At 38.1% G+C, this 15,771-nt stretch overlaps 1 protein-coding gene across 3 annotated transcripts; it reads left to right on the top strand.

Moving 5' to 3' along the window:
- The first annotated feature begins 10,160 nt into the window (after positions 1 to 10,160).
- Positions 10,161 to 15,541, top strand: LOC149564770 (protein argonaute 7-like). Of its 3 annotated transcripts, none has more exons than XM_089818360.1 (5): positions 10,161 to 10,184; positions 10,311 to 10,436; positions 10,643 to 11,864; positions 12,475 to 13,795; positions 13,885 to 15,541. In XM_089818360.1, the coding sequence occupies exons 3-5, from the start codon at positions 11,375 to 11,377 to the stop codon at positions 15,446 to 15,448; spliced, it is 3,375 nt and encodes a 1,124-aa protein (XP_089674486.1). In that variant the 5' UTR covers positions 10,161 to 10,184; positions 10,311 to 10,436; positions 10,643 to 11,374; the 3' UTR covers positions 15,449 to 15,541. The 3 variants fall into 3 exon arrangements, with proteins under 3 accessions (XP_089674486.1, XP_089674488.1, XP_089674487.1); XM_089818362.1 differs by lacking the exon at positions 10,161 to 10,184 and having other exon boundaries at positions 10,255 to 10,436; positions 13,885 to 15,110; positions 15,214 to 15,541; XM_089818361.1 differs by lacking the exon at positions 10,161 to 10,184 and having other exon boundaries at positions 10,257 to 10,436; positions 10,649 to 11,864.
- Positions 15,542 to 15,771: the final 230 nt, after the last annotated feature.

Raw genomic sequence — 15,771 nt, 5'->3', positions numbered from 1 at the left:
AGACAGAGACATTTTGAGGAGAATCTTGCAAGGCAAGTTGCTGCAACAACAGAAGAGGAAATGAGGCTACATTTGGCTCATTTTCAGACCAAAGAAGTAGAGGCAACCCCTTCTCCAAAATATGTCATTCCAAGCTTCAAGAAGCCCCCTCCATTACAAGAGCCTATTCTTGTAACCCCTCTACTCCCTATACAAAAAAGATGGTTCGGTCATGAGCCTTCCACACCCATCACCATTTCACTCTTTAAGGGTGGACCAGTTGTATGGAATTCTAATGGCCCAAACATGGAATTTTGGGAGAATGAAACAAAGCAAGCAAAACCATAAAGGGAGGAGTTGCAGCCTGCTGAGGAGGCAAAGGAGGTTGCTATTGAGAAGAAGGAAGAGGATCTAATCCTCTTATTTGAAGAGCTTCCCTCCTTTTTTGAGGAAGAAGAGAATAATGAGGTTGTTCCTGTTCTTGAGGAACAAAATTTGGCTTTTGAGCCTAGGATGGAACTTGAGGGCCTACTACAAAAAGAAGAAAATCCAAACCATGTGTTGCAATAGGAGATCTCCCATGATATGAAAGAGGAAGTCTTTCCTTTACTGCCCCAAGTTCAAGAGGTATCAGTTGCTGCTCATGAACCACCACACACTCCAGAGGGAGAAACCTTATTGCAGCAACTATAAGCACAACAAAGGCAATTTGAGGCAGAAATTTCAAGGAGGCTCAAGGAAAAAGTTGCAAAGAGGCTAGAAGCCCAACAACAAGAGCATGAAGCAATTCTTGCAAGGGAGTTGGTTGCATAAAAGGAACGGTTTGAGAAGGAGCTAGAAGAGAGGTTGATGAGCATGGCGAGCACTACATCAAAGGTAGAAAAAATACAACCACCCTTCCCTCCCACATCACAAGAGCCTGTACAAGTGCAGGAGGTGCAACTCCTTGTTTGTAAGGATTAGGATGGGCTTGAGGAGGAATACATGTTGCAACTGCAACATGAAGAACACACACTACTAGCCATACCATCAAAGCCAACCTTGCTGGCCAAGAGGATACAACTATTGTAGAGCACAATAGTGAGGTCAAAGCTGATTGCTTAGACCTAAAGTTGTCAAGAGGATGCCCCATCAGGAATCTAGCTTTGCAACAATGCAAGTTGCTCCCGGTCATGCTCATTCCAAAGCATAAGGAAGAAGATCACAAAAGGGAGCAAGTATGTTTTGCTCCAAAAAGTAATGCCCCAGTGCTAGAAGGATTCATTGCTTTTAGCATTGGGAAAGAGGTTTTCCATGTAGCAACATGTTTGTCATGCTTGCTACCATTTTTAGTTGCCCATGTGCATGGGAAAAGAAATCAACTTGTGAGGAAGGGCAGCTACTTTAACAAGCCAATCAATGGCTTTGTTTGTAAATACTTGTACATATTAGAGTAGGTTTTTTTTGCTTTCCAAGAAGTGCACGAGCACATTTGCTCCTTTTTTCTAGAGTTGTTCTGAACTTTCTAGAGCTCCCTGGAGTTTTTTGTTTTTTACTGGTTGCAAAATTTTGTGAAGTTGTAGGTAGGATAACATGTCATTTCTTGATGGTGACTCTATGCCCAATGGATTGCTTAAGGCTATTGGTCTATGCTTACCATGAAAGCATCCCCTCTGAGTCACCAAGAATGTTGGCCATTTTTGGTCCCCATTTAGCCATCATTGATAACTAATCTAAGAGATCTTCAATGGGCTAGATTCTTTGATGTGGGTTAACACGCTTTTCGGTTGGGTTAACATCTCGTGTTAACATTGTTTCTTCATGTGTCAAGTTGGCTTGGTTTCTTCATGTGTCGAGCTAGTTTAGCTTGTTCATGTGTCGAGTTGGCTCATTTTTTCTTCATGTGCCAAGTTGTGGGTTAACACATTTTTTCTATCGTGGTTAACATTTTACATTAACCATTTTTTCCATTTTAGAGAATGACTGTTCTGCTCTTTTTGAAATCGTGAAATTGTTGTTGTCTCTTTAATCGAACATTTAAGAAATGTGCTAACCAACTATTGCATGCCACATGGTAGATCCTTCTTATGTTAGGTTGCTTCTAATCAAATGGTGGTCGTATTTTCGCATTGCTTCCTTTTGCTCTTGTGAAGATACGATGGCCATTAGATCTCGGGGCTTCTTTGGATATTTATGAGCGCATCTCAACTGTCTGTGTGGTTAGGTAGAGATCTCGATCTATGGTTGTGTTTTATTCATTGGTTGGGGATATTTTTGCAACATTTAGGCCTTCCATATTTCAAAGGAAGATCTACACCAAAGGTTCATGCATTTTCTAGGCAGATCAGATCTATTCCACATGGGTCAAATCTATATTTTCATGGTGGGTTAACTTGCATGTTATCCCATCTCACATTTTCTTTGACAACAGTGTGGATTTATTTGTTGCAACCATGGCACATTACAAGGATTGTTCTTTAATGTTGAATAACATTCTTTGGCCTTGTTTGCATGACATCTATGCATCTTCATGCCTCATTAATGATTGCAATGATCAAATTTCATGAGATTTGATTTCTTACGGTTGGATGCGTTAATTTTTTGGTTTCCTCCTATCACTTCTATAATAGATTGATTTCAAGACCAGATTTAGTTTTGATATTTATTTGTTGCTGCTCTCTGCAACTTGACTCCATCTTGTGGGGTTTGAACTTCAAGTTAGATCTAAGTTATTCCTGAACTCTATAAAGGAAAGTTGTAAATACTTTTTCTAGGTTCTTCTATGTCTATGTTTTTTGCAGCAGTGCTATGCTATGTAATTTCTTGCCTTCCATTAATGAAATAGTTTTCCTTCCTTACATCTTCTTGCCATATGTCAAATGTGCATGTATCTTGCCTTTTGGTGGGTGTTTCTTTGTAGTTTTCAAGGTTTGTATGTCGTGTCCAAACTGTTGATGGTTGTTGTATAAGTGAAGATTTATTTCCTTTCAACACTTCAACCAGTTCCAAACTTGCATGTGGATTCTTGGAGATGGAATAGTGTTGAGACTAGTGTATTCTAAACTTTTCATTGATGTGTTGTGCATACGTGGAAAAAGTCATAACCACCATTCTATCTCAGTGCATCACCTCCCTTTCCCTTTCTACATCTTAATTTCAATCTCCTTCTCCCTTTTCCTCTCAAGTAGTAGTTTAGGTGCACCCTGATAGTAAGGAAACCGACCTTCTCTAGATATTTAGCCTTAGATCATAAGTCCCACACTTGGAGGTTGTTTCCATGTTGCACAAGGTCGCTTGAGGGTGAAACCTCAAGAAAGGGTGCAAAATTTTGTGACAATAGTTAACATTAATGACACCAAGTATATCATTGAGGCAACATTGAATGAACTTGTGGATCCCAAGGCCACACATTTTGGTACTTTTGATGAAGCCAAAGCTAGAATAGAACTTGAAATTAAGCTTCCTCAAGTAGTCAACTAAGGAAAGAAGATGATAGCAAAACTGAGACAAGAAAGTTCTACTCTCCTATTGACGGGGGGAAAAGGAGATGATGTGGAAGGAGATGATGCAGAAGATGAGGTAGATGAAACAAAATCTAAAGAAGAAGAGTCAATCAGGAAGAAGGGTAAGGTTATCATAACCAAACCTACCAAGTCATCCACTACAATATTCACAAGAAGAGCATCCAAATCAAGAAAGGAATTGAAATTAGGTGAAGAAGATGCAGAGGAAATTATTTTCAAAAGACTTCCACCTACATTTTAGGAAAAATTAAAAGAAATTGATGTAGGAGCTAGCATGGAAAACTTCAAATCTCTCAGATATGAGATTGGGAATGCAGATGAGAAGAAGCAAGTTGAAGACATGATAATATCTAAACTAGGTAAATGAAAATACTCACTTGATCAACTTGAACAAAAAATTCCCAATGAGCTTATGGAAAGAATCAAACCTAGATGGAAAAATGTTAGGAAAACTGCAAAAGATATATTTGAATAGACTCTAAGGCAGCTCATGTTGAGTCATAGTGATAAAGAGGTAAAAGAATCCATGAAGAAAAATGAGGAAAAACTCACTTTGAAATTCAACACTTGCATGATATTGGTTAAGGACATTGCACATGTAGTGAAGATTGCTACAACTACATGGGATAATATCTACAAACTTCATCAACATAGTGATTTTGTTGTTCATGTTAGTGACATAGATGATGATAATAATGATGAAGAAGATGTAGAAGAAAATGCTATAAATCTGGATGATGAGGAGCAAGAACATGAAGCTACTGAGGAGAATCTCCCTGAGATTTAGAGTATTGAGGAAATTGACCTAGAGAAGATTGTGGTAGCAATTTTGGCCTTATTTCCTCACTTTTCAAGCAAAGCTTTAATGTCATCAAGCTTAGAGAAAGCTTCTGCCGAGTTGGTTGTGGCAACCACTGCAACAACACACACCCAACCAATCTTTGCACCTATTTAGTTCAATACCATATTGACTGAAGTGATCAATACTTCATCTACCAAGCAACTAGTGCTTCCTCCATCATCAAATTTGGCTGCACAACAACTAGGTATTTCCACTATCAGTGCAATATCTACTTTTGTTGCTAGCCCTTCTATTTCTACTATTGTTACTATTCCAAGTATGCAAATTGTAAGTACAAAGATAGTTGAGAGCAAGCCTCAATCGAGTACTAAAGTTCTAAGTAAAGACAAAGGCAAAGAAGAAGACATTGATCTTGATGAGGACATAGTTATCCTTAATTGGGATATCTCTACTTCGAATCTTGATGAAATGAACATCATAGGTGAACAATTGTAGAAGAAAGCTAAGCAACAGAAGCTTAAAGAAGAGAAAAACATGGAAAATCAAGTGCTTAAAGATGTGAAGAACATACTTGTAGATGCAATTAATATTGAGGTTGATAGTACACAACCTATTTTGGTCCAGCTAACAAAAATTTGTTCAAAAATTCAATGAAGATCTAAATGGACAAGAAAAGTTGTTACAAAGTGTAGAGAGAAAATTTGAGAAAAAAGTATTGGAGCAAGTTGCATAGAAAATTGTAATATATCAAGTAGAACTATCTACTATTCTCAGCTCATTAGAAACCTCTGCAAATAATGTAACCTGATTATTCAGCAAGTTATGTGATACATCTATCTTCACTTAAGAAATCAAAGATAAACTATCTAAGATAGATGAAGATTTGAAGGCAAGTACACACCAGTTGTCACTTGACCTGAGCTACAGTTCTACTCACTACTTAAAGATCAAATTTCTAACTAATATGCAAGCAGAATTATTAAGGGAAGAAGCCAGAATCAGGGCCACACTTATAGACATCCAAGGCATGATTCTCACAAACATGGATGCATTGTAGAAACACTTTGCACATGCCAAAACTCTCATCCATGATAATAACTTCTCCATTGTTGATCACATGATGGAGTTATCGACAAAAGTACAGATTGCATTGCATGCAAGCAAGGTGTTATAGGAAAATTGGGATTAATTTTAAAGGTACATTTTGACTTCTTGTCACATTTTGATATTACCATGTAGCATACACCTTTGGCATTTATGTAAAAAAGGGGGAGAAGATGTAATATAAATTGTGATATATAAAGGGGGAGAAGATGTGATATAAAGTGGAGAAGATAAAGACATGAGATATATGTATATAATGAGTAAAGTATGATATGTGATAAATGTATAGGGGAGCAACATAATATTCATGTACAGTTAATCATAAAACATCTTTTACAAAAACAATTTTGAAAAATCTAAAAAATAGAGTATGTTACCAAGTTGAAGACACAAGATGGAGACTAAAGATTGTTTTGAACTTGAAATTTTGAGAATTCAATTTTTGACTAATAAATTTTTTTGTCACTAATGCCAGAGGGGAAGATTTTTAACATTATGGTCAAATTTGTTTATTATTGACTCACATTTAGCCAAATGGTTAGCAACTACCAAGCTTATCTTGTAGTTTGCAGTGTTAACTGAGTAATTCAGGTTCTACCAAGTTTTGCAGTTGCTACTGAGTTTCAAAATCAATATTCAGTTCACACCATGCAGTATCTACCGAGTTGATGGGTATCACTGCAAATCGAGCTTCATAGTATTTACCAAGTTGCATAGTGCAAACCATGGTGTCTAGTGTTTGCCAAGTTCGCAGCATCAGTGATGTGAATCAAGTGTTGATCGAGCCAGGAAGTGTCAACCAAGTGATTCAATTTATATCAAGCTCGTAGTGCTAGTGTTGACCGAGTCCTACAATGTCAACCAAGTGATTTAGTTTAGATGTCGAGTTTCACAATATTCACCCAGTCACTAGTGTTGACTGAGTTCAGACTACTTGGAATTGATTAGTATGAACTAAGCTTCTATGTTTATTGAGAGCATGATGATGTAGAGTGTTGACAATGGTTGCTGAGTATCAGAACCTCACCGAGTTTGTCTTCAAAACCTGAGTACCAATAATTGAGTTGACTTTGTTTATTTTGGTGAAACTTGTATTGTAGCTGACTTTGATGAATTCTAATTTGGATGGGTATATATGTAATGTACTGTATCACATCCAATAGATGATGTATGAATGTGTAAGATATAATAAGAGCATAAGTGCAAATTAAGAAGGCTATAAGCAATATAAGGAGCAACAAAGATTTATCTATCACAACAAGGTGATCATTACACTCCAAAAGAATCTCAACCAACAAATTAGAGTTGCAGATCAAAGATCAGCCATTGGTTCATCCTAACAGGTGGAATAGTTAAATCCTTTCACAAGGTATACTTAATAGTCTTTTGCAAATCTCTTTACCAAGTGCATACTTCATTGTATGTTTTGTAAATCCTTTAACAAGGTAGACCTAGCAGTCCTTCTTGCTCCTAAAATGGCAGATCATTAGAAGTGATCAATTGTAAGCCTTAACTGACCAACTTTATATTGTAGTACTAAAGCTTGTGGGTATCATCCCCACTCCAGTTTTACTTTCTATTTGGAAGGTTTTTGGGTCACCATATCTTGTGTCAAAGTGTTACAAATGTTTTAATGCTTTTAGTTTTTCATGCATGCAATTAGATCATATATATATGAAGGATTTATTGGTGAAATAAGAATAAGTTTTATTGGTTTCTAATTCACCACTCCCCTCTTAGTAACCTTGCCTATCCTATATTTCCAACATGAAGTACTTCACATTGGAGGGTAAGTTCACGTTTTATTTTATTTCTACCATCTTCTGTTCCTAAACCACCTAAGGAACAATGATTACATTTCCATTCCGTTCTACCTTCTACATTCCTTGGAGATTAATACAAAGTTTGTTAGGGAGGCCAAAGACATTGGCAGAGACTATGTGATTTTACACCAAGGCCTTATTTACAAAATAAATTTTGCTTGGTCCTGTGCCCCCTGTTAACATGTCTATCTAGGTCATGGTGCGAAATGAGGCTTCTCTGAATGGGCTGACCCAAGATACTAACCTCCCTTAGGTGGGGACTAGTAGGAAAAATGCCCTAAGAACCTCATCAAAGTTGAGACCATTTCCCCTCTCGAGTCTAGGGATGCTAAGAAAAGATGTGCCGAGAGCCCCCCACTAAATCTCAACCTCACAAAAAAAGGTAAAAAATTCATGTTTAATATTAACTTCGATGACTGTATTGAAACCCTTGGAGCCCATAGGTCAAACATACTGACCAAGGATAAGTGCAAGTAGACCCTTAAGAACTGTTTGTAGGTGCCAAGATAACACATGGTTTATTAAGCCCCCATGGCCTCCTTTGCACTTAATACAAATTTCTAAATTTTGTGGGAGGAAGAACTTTAACTAAATACTTCATATCTTCATCCTCACAATAAACACAATTTTCTTCTTTGGTATCAAAGAGGTGTTGTTGAATATGTTGGCAATTTCTTCTAAGCATTTATGCATATACTTGCCATTCTTTTAGAATTAGGAATGCTCAAGATAACTATTGAAGAAAACTCTGTCCTAATGTTGGCCTATAACTAAAAATTGATCAAGGTAACAATTGAATAATTTTTTTTCCTAATGCCTTATACCCTCATTTCCATCATGCAACTATATATAATACACCTCATACACTTGTAAAGAAATATACTGGAAGATATACCTAGATGTATGATAAACCTATCTATGTTATTCAATAACAAGCTGGTGTAGCTCAATTATTAGATTAAATTAAAAACATTCATTCTCTTAATGAATGACTTCTATGCCTTAATGTAAGATACCCATCAATCTATTCAACCAATTTCCAAAATCTTAAAATCCAAATACATAAACCTTAGAAAATCATATAAAATTTAATTATTTAATTGTAACTGTAAAAAAAAAACTATTTAATAATTTATGGAATCCTCCAATAATTTTAAAAAGCTCCCTTAGTCCTCACCTAAATGAACATTTTGTTTGTAGTCTCGGTCTCTCGTATACAAGCATACCGCCGCCCACTTGTATTAAAAAGGGAAAAAACAAAAAACAAAAGCAAGAAAAGCCATCTAACAATTTGCTGAGTCCAAGCCCAATGATGTGAGATGGTAGATCTTACAACTCCTAAAACGAACATACGCAGGTACATCCAAGCTCTTCTTGGCCCCCTGTCTACCTCATTACACATCAAAACCTGTGTAAAATAAATTATTTAATATTATACTGAATTACTGCTGAATTGCTTCTTGTTACCTAGTACAGCTACTCGAATCCTTCTTCCAAATGAAATGATGGGCAATTGGACAGAGACAGGTGCCTGGTAAGGGCCATGGCGATTAAAAGAGATGATATGAATGATTCACCTAATTATGCTTAAATGGCTTCATTTCATTTGGTTGACCCCAGTGACTGCCTTAGATCCCTCTTAGCTACAATGGCCCTTTCACATTCGTTTGAGAATAACGCCATAGTTTTCACCACTTTTCTGGATTTTTCCCCAATTAGGAAAGCGACCAATGACCTTATGTAAGCCTGCGTACAGGATTTTAATGTCATGGATGGAAGTTTGTTCAGTGCTCATATTCTTCAAATCTGAAATTGATTGAATGATATCATCTTTTCAACTTTAGGGTGACCGTCCAAAAGCGCATGGATGCCTAAGGACAAGCTAAAAATCAACTACTCTTGATGTAATGGGGAAACTGGTCCCAATTTCTTATGTAGAATGAAAGAGATACCATATATCTTGGTGATATCACAGTAGTTACGTCGAATCATACTTTTGAGTCAAGGATCATTATAACCGCCATGGAGGATGATTTTTGTTCCTTTGTGTGATGACAGGACTGCATCACCCAGCTTATATGCAGGTTAATGCTGTAGTAGACAGCTTTCTGTTTTGATGCCCATGGCAGTATGTGAGTCTAATCTAATGAATGAGGGATTTAATCATGTTTATAATTATCTTATTTTCAATTTTTTGCCATATTGATTCTTTTATTATTGATCTCAATAAAAAACTGGCCGGTTTGTAAAACACTGCCTTCTGTTCCGATGCCCCGACAGTTATTTAGTTTTGGGTGATTGGCCACAGTTTAGTTTTGGATTTAACTTTAAATTAAATGTAATTCGTAATCAAGATATGGCTGTTCTGATACCCTGGTGGTAAGTAGGTGATTAGCAATAGTTTGGTTTAGAGTCTAATTCCTAATTAAATGTTATTTGGAACTAAGATAAGACTGGAGTTACCATAAAAATATAATAGTGCATTGCGGAAGGTCATCCAGTGTCTTGTCACAGCGTAGCCGTCCTTTTGACGGGATCAGCCATGGTAGGTGGTTGGTTAAAGACATGAGATAAATTAATAATTAGCAAAGAAGTCTCCAATGCTTGGGGAGCTATAAAAGGATTGTTATGGAACAGAAGATTATGTTTTTTTATTTGCATGCTACCTTTCTTTTGAGAAAACTTCCATGTAAGCATCGTTTTTGGTATTTTATTTACTTCCCATGAATTGTGAAGGTGCTACCGCTTATGATGGGGCCAGCTTTTAAGGTACAAAGAGTATGATGTGGGGTACAATCTCATGCTTCTATTGAAAAGCATTAGTGAGGACCATGGAAGGTAAGTTGGCTTGGAAACATTTTGGTGGATTGAATCCTTTCAGGAAGTATATAATCACTTCGATTGTGACAACTTTTACTATATTTGCCAGTTATTATAATGAAAATGTCTCTCTCAGCAATGACAGGAATTCAGGTTCATTCACTTCGACAAATCAAGTCCCAATTTTTAGAATAATTGACCTATTTGAATTCTAGCTCCTATAAATGGGGTGCCTCCAATTAATGTTCCTGATTATGATCAAGCAATTTTTGTGCGCAGAACTTCAGAGATCGGCAAGAGTATTATCCAGTAGTGTAAAACAAGATGGCGCCAGGATTGAAAGAACTGGGCATTGCCATTCGAATCTGATTTCGATATTTTTTCACCTGAAATATAAAGCTGATGGTAAGTCCAGGTTGACAATGTAGGGTAAATATGTGTCTATACATAGCAGCTGTCGACTGACCAAAGTTTGAATACAATTGAATGCTTCTGTGATATGGGTTAGGTATCCTTAACGCTCGAATTTAGTTGAACTTTAGGTTTTTACATACGTCGGTCTGCGAAGTACTCTGCTAAGTTGTTTACATTGATTCATTTGGTTGTTGTAGTTGCAGTTATTTGGTTTCAAAATTGGCGCCGAAGAACATCGAATCTAGGCTGGTTAGAGGAAGGACAGAGAAATTTATTTTCTTTGGTGGGTGTTTGTGTTGTGCATTTCTTCTGAAAACACCAATCCTTATTTTGCACCTTTCGATTGAAAAAAGGAAACGGGACGGGAAAGAGCATTTCGCCCATGCTAGCTCAGCTGTAAGGACCAAGAGTAAAATCATTAGACGAGCGCGTTTTCTGTTGTGGGTGTTTGCGTTTAACCTTTTTAACTGATACCCATAAGTCCTTAGTCGGGATATTTATTTTTTCTGACAGGCCGTGGAAAACATCCTGTTCACCCTGGTTCAGCTTTAGGAACTGAAAGTAGGAGCATCAGTCGGTCTTGTGGTTCGTAGCGAGCATTTGTGGTTTTCATCTTTGCTGAGTTGCGTCCTTTCTTCTAGCGCAATTTTGTGAATTCCTTATTGTGAACACTGAGTTGTACTGCCATACAGACATTGTCGGTACTGGCACACCTTGGCACGAGTCCTTTTACATACGATTGCTTGTCATCTGGCTTCCTGTGTCCTCTAGTCAACCCACACCGTTCTTGCTGGTCAAGTAGCATTAAAAAATCTTGTCTGAACCTTAGTATTGGCCGCCAGAGACCCCATTATTACATCTTTGTGTTCGTATCTTACATTTTTTGTTAATACTGCATAATCCTCAGTCTCCGACTCCCACAATTCCTTATGGCATCCAGGAGCTCAAAGCCCAATAGAAGAGGAGGAGGAAGGAGCAGTTCCAATTCGAATTCTAGGCAATCTTTTCATCCTCATAACCAGCAGCCAAACTGGAGAGAAAGCAATAATACAAATAGTTATGAAGACGGTAGAACTCATTTTAACAATATTAACTCCAACACCAGAGGATTTATTCTCTCAAATACGGCTACAGAGTATTACTCATACCAACATCAGTACAACCAGCAGCAACTGTTGCATTATGCTCAGCCTCAGGACTTTTACTACTATCCATCGTATGCCCCACTTCAAGTTCTTCCACCCCCCGTTGCAGCAACCCACTTCTACAACAGCAACAGCACTGTGCACACAGCAGCTCCTGTACCGTCGTTTCATAGACCACCCTTCAGTCCGCCTCGAAACACTACGGTTCAACGCAGAAAGACTCTTGGTAAAGTGTTCACCTCTGAAGGTCAGAACGCAAGAGCAGCTGCAGAAGGTACGGCCTTCGCTTCTTATAATCGTTGCTATTTAATGTCTTCTTCTGCTTTGCAAGACTTCAGTTTTTTACTGAGTTATTTGTTTTGATGTTTGCCCGTTTGGGCATTTCTGCTGACTCGTTTGGGCGCTTCAGCTTACCCGTTTACTGAATTACAGTACAGTGACCATTTATTTTCATGTTAGTGGTTTGCCATTTTTCTTCCCCATTTGTTTGCTTAATGGCATGCCCATTTTGTTGGGTTTTCTGTTGCTTTGCTTTAGGGACGCTTGTTCATTCACGCATAAGAAGAAAATACAGTGCATATTTCTTTACTTGGTTGTTATTTTGGCCGATATACTGCTTTAGCCTTTAGGCATAGTTAGTGGTTTGCCCATTTGGTTGGGATGCATTTTACAGCAGTTTTTTCTTGGCTTACAGTTGAAGCTGAGTAGTTATTTACATATTGATAAATATGTATATTTCCATTGAATGGAATAAACTTTTCATTATATACTTCTCTAATTGTACAAGTCCCATCCATTTCATTTGTCAATCTTTTCTGCATTTCATTCTTGGGCCTGATGTGGCTGTGACAATCTTTTGAATTTTTCTTGCTTTGTATTTGCAGTTTCAGAATCTCTGGTTTCCCTAATGGAGAAAGTTGAGGTAACCCTGGAGTCCAGTACTTCTTCGATGAATAACTCTCCAATAGATATTCCTACCTTCCCTAAACATCTACCAATTGAGGTAGACAAGAATTTGCCCGGAATTCCTTTGCCTCTTGTGGCAATAAGAAGACCTGATCAGGGAGGTAAAGAAGGGCCCCCAATTTGTCTTCTTGCCAATCATTTCCTTGTCAAGTTTGAGCCTTCACAGCAGATCTTCCACTATGATATGGAGATATCCCCTCCACCATCCAAAGAGGTAGCCAGGCATCTGAAGCGTAAATTAGTTGCAGAAAATGCCACGCTTCTCTCAAATGCTCTCCCTGCTTTTGATGGTCGAAAGAACTTGTATAGTGCTGTTGAATTTCAGAAGGAGAAGATGGAGTTCTTTGTTTCTTTGCCCATGAGAACTGCCAGAGGCATTTCAACTTGCGAGTCCAACATCCATCAACCATTAGGTTCAGGTTGTGAAGATGGAGGCAGCGGCAATCATGAGAAATTGTTTAAGGTGTCCATAAAGATTGTATCAAAGCTCAACGGTAAGGAATTGAATGAGTTTTTGAAGGACAAAGAGGATCACGCTGCACTTCCTCAGGACTTTATACAAGCATTGGATGTTGTTCTTAGGGAGAACCCAACAGAGAAATGCTTTCCTGTAAGCAGATCCCTATACTCTAGCTCCATGGGAAGTGAAGTCATAGGTGGAGGAGCAGTTGGATTGCGAGGTTTTTTCCAAAGTCTTAGAGCTACCCAGCAAGGGTTGGCCTTGAATGTAGACTTCTCTGTGACTGCATTTCATGAAAGCATTGGTGTAATTCCATACCTGCAGAAGAGATGTGAATTTCTGCATGATCTTCCACTGAGGAAGTCAAGAATGTTGTCTCCAGAAGAAAAATCTGAAGTAGAAAAAGCTTTGAAGAATATGAGGATCTTTGTTTGCCATAGGGCCACTGATCAGAGGTACAAAGTCCATAGTTTGACTGATGGAGTCACAGACATTCTCACATTCAAAGAACGTGATGGAAAGGTTACCCGAGTTATGGACTATTTCAAGGAACATTATAATCATGAGATTGAATACAAAAACTTGCCCTGCTTGCAAATAAGCAGAAGCAAGCCTTGTTATCTCCCAATGGAGCTCTGTATAATTTGTGAAGGTCAAAAGTTTCTTGGAAAGCTCTCAGATGATCAAACTGCCAAAATTCTGAGAATGGGTTGCCAAAAGCCCCGTGAAAGAAAAGCCATAATCAGGGGAGTCCTTGGAGGGGCAGTTGGACCTAGAAGGTAATTCCTTGCATTAAGAGATCATAGTAGTCATTGCTTTCCACTTGTATTTTAGCTGTATCTGAGTGTGGTTTGCTTAAATTTTGCAGTGGGAACTATGCCAAAGAATTCAAGATTTTAATATCTCAGGAAATGACCCAATTAAATGGGAGAATTCTTCACCCGCCAAAACTTAGGCTTGGGGATGGGGGCCGTATTAAAGATCTTACTCCGGTTCGGCAGGACAGACAGTGGAATTTACTTGAAAGCCATGTTGTTGAAGGCAAAGATATAAAAAGATGGGGACTAATAAGCTTTGGAGGGAATGCTGAACAGCGGAGAAATGTGGGTAAGTTCATCTCAGAATTGGCTCAAAGGTGTAATCAACTAGGAATATCCCTAAGTAGATCTACTGTTGTGAGTCCTCAATTTGAACTTATGCAGACACTAGACAATGTAAAGCATCTTGAAACAAAGCTTAAAAAAATATATGAGAATGCATCAAGCAAGCTGGATCTATTAGTGTGTGTCATGGAAAGAAAACATAAAGGATATGCAGATTTAAAGCGGATCTGTGAGACTAGTATAGGTGTTGTAACTCAATGTTGTCTCTATTCACACTTAAACAAACTCTCTTCACAATACCTTGCAAATCTTGCCTTGAAGATAAATGCAAAGGTTGGTGGTAGCACTGTGGCACTCTACAATCCACTGCCAAAGATGCTACCTCGATTGTTCAGCAAGCCTGCCATCTTTTTAGGTGCAGATGTTACCCATCCACACCCTCTAGATGATAAGAGTCCTTCTATTGCAGCTGTTGTAGCTAGCATGAATTGGCCAGCTGCAAATAAATATGTGGCTCAGATGAGATCACAAGGACACAGGAAAGAAATTATTGAGGGATTAGAAGATATGGTGGGAGAGTTATTGGAAGATTACAAAGAAGAAGTGAAGCAACTTCCAGCAAGGATTGTGTTCTTCCGAGATGGGGTAAGTGAAGGACAGTTCTATAAAGTACTGGATGATGAGTTAAGAGCATTGAAGGCTGCTTGTCAAAGATTTGAAAATTACAATCCCACTATTACATTTGCTGTGGTACAGAAGCGGCATCATACAAGGTTGTTCCCTAGTGATGACCAAGTCCCTGCACCAGGCAATTCTTTTTCTGGTGTACGCGTCCATCGTCCACTCAATCGAAATACTCCACATGGAGGGAAGCAGTTTTCTTCATCTTCTGATGCCTTTGAAAATATTCCTCCAGGCACTGTAGTTGATACTCTTATCACACATCCCAGAGAATTTGACTTTTACTTATGCAGCCATTCTGGCATTAAGGGTACAAGCAGGCCAACTCATTATCATGTTTTATGGGATGAAAATAATTTTCGGTCTGATGAGCTGCAAAAACTTATTAATAATCTTTGCTATACATTTGTCAGATGCACAAAACCAGTCTCTTTGGTGCCTCCTGCGTACTATGCTCATCTTGCTGCTTATCGAGCTCGGCTATATTTGGACAAGTCCACGGGTATATTTGAAACCTCTTGCACTAGATCCACTTTTTCTTCTGATTCATCTAATAGAAGTGTGCATTCAAGACCTTGCCCTCCAATAGAACCTCCACCTCTTCCTAAACTCAATGAAAATGTGAAGAAACTAATGTTCTACTGCTGAAAAACCTGAGATTTTGATGAAGATAATATGAAGATCTTAAAAGAGAATTTTTGTAAATCAGGTTCTGATTTAAGCAAGATGATATTTCAACAATTTTGTAGGCTTTTTGGTGTAGTTTGCTGATATTTCTCAATTTGATATCAACATTATGAAGGCCCCGGATATGCAATAAGGGAGTATAAATATACAAAAGAGATGTCTAACCATTTGAGATAGACTGAGAAAATGCATCAATGGCGTGTAGGGAATTTTGATTTCAGTAACTTCAAAGGCAAATTGCTACTGAAATTTGTATGCTGCTAAACATATTTCACGCACAGTTC

Source organism: Cupressus sempervirens, chromosome 3, assembly GCF_028749045.1.
Source record: "Cupressus sempervirens isolate cs-2001-9-10 chromosome 3, ASM2874904v1, whole genome shotgun sequence".
NCBI classification, from domain to species: Eukaryota; Viridiplantae; Streptophyta; class Pinopsida; order Cupressales; family Cupressaceae; genus Cupressus; species Cupressus sempervirens.
The sequence above is the reverse complement of the archived record's forward strand: the minus strand, read 5'-3'. Positions and strand labels throughout refer to the sequence as shown.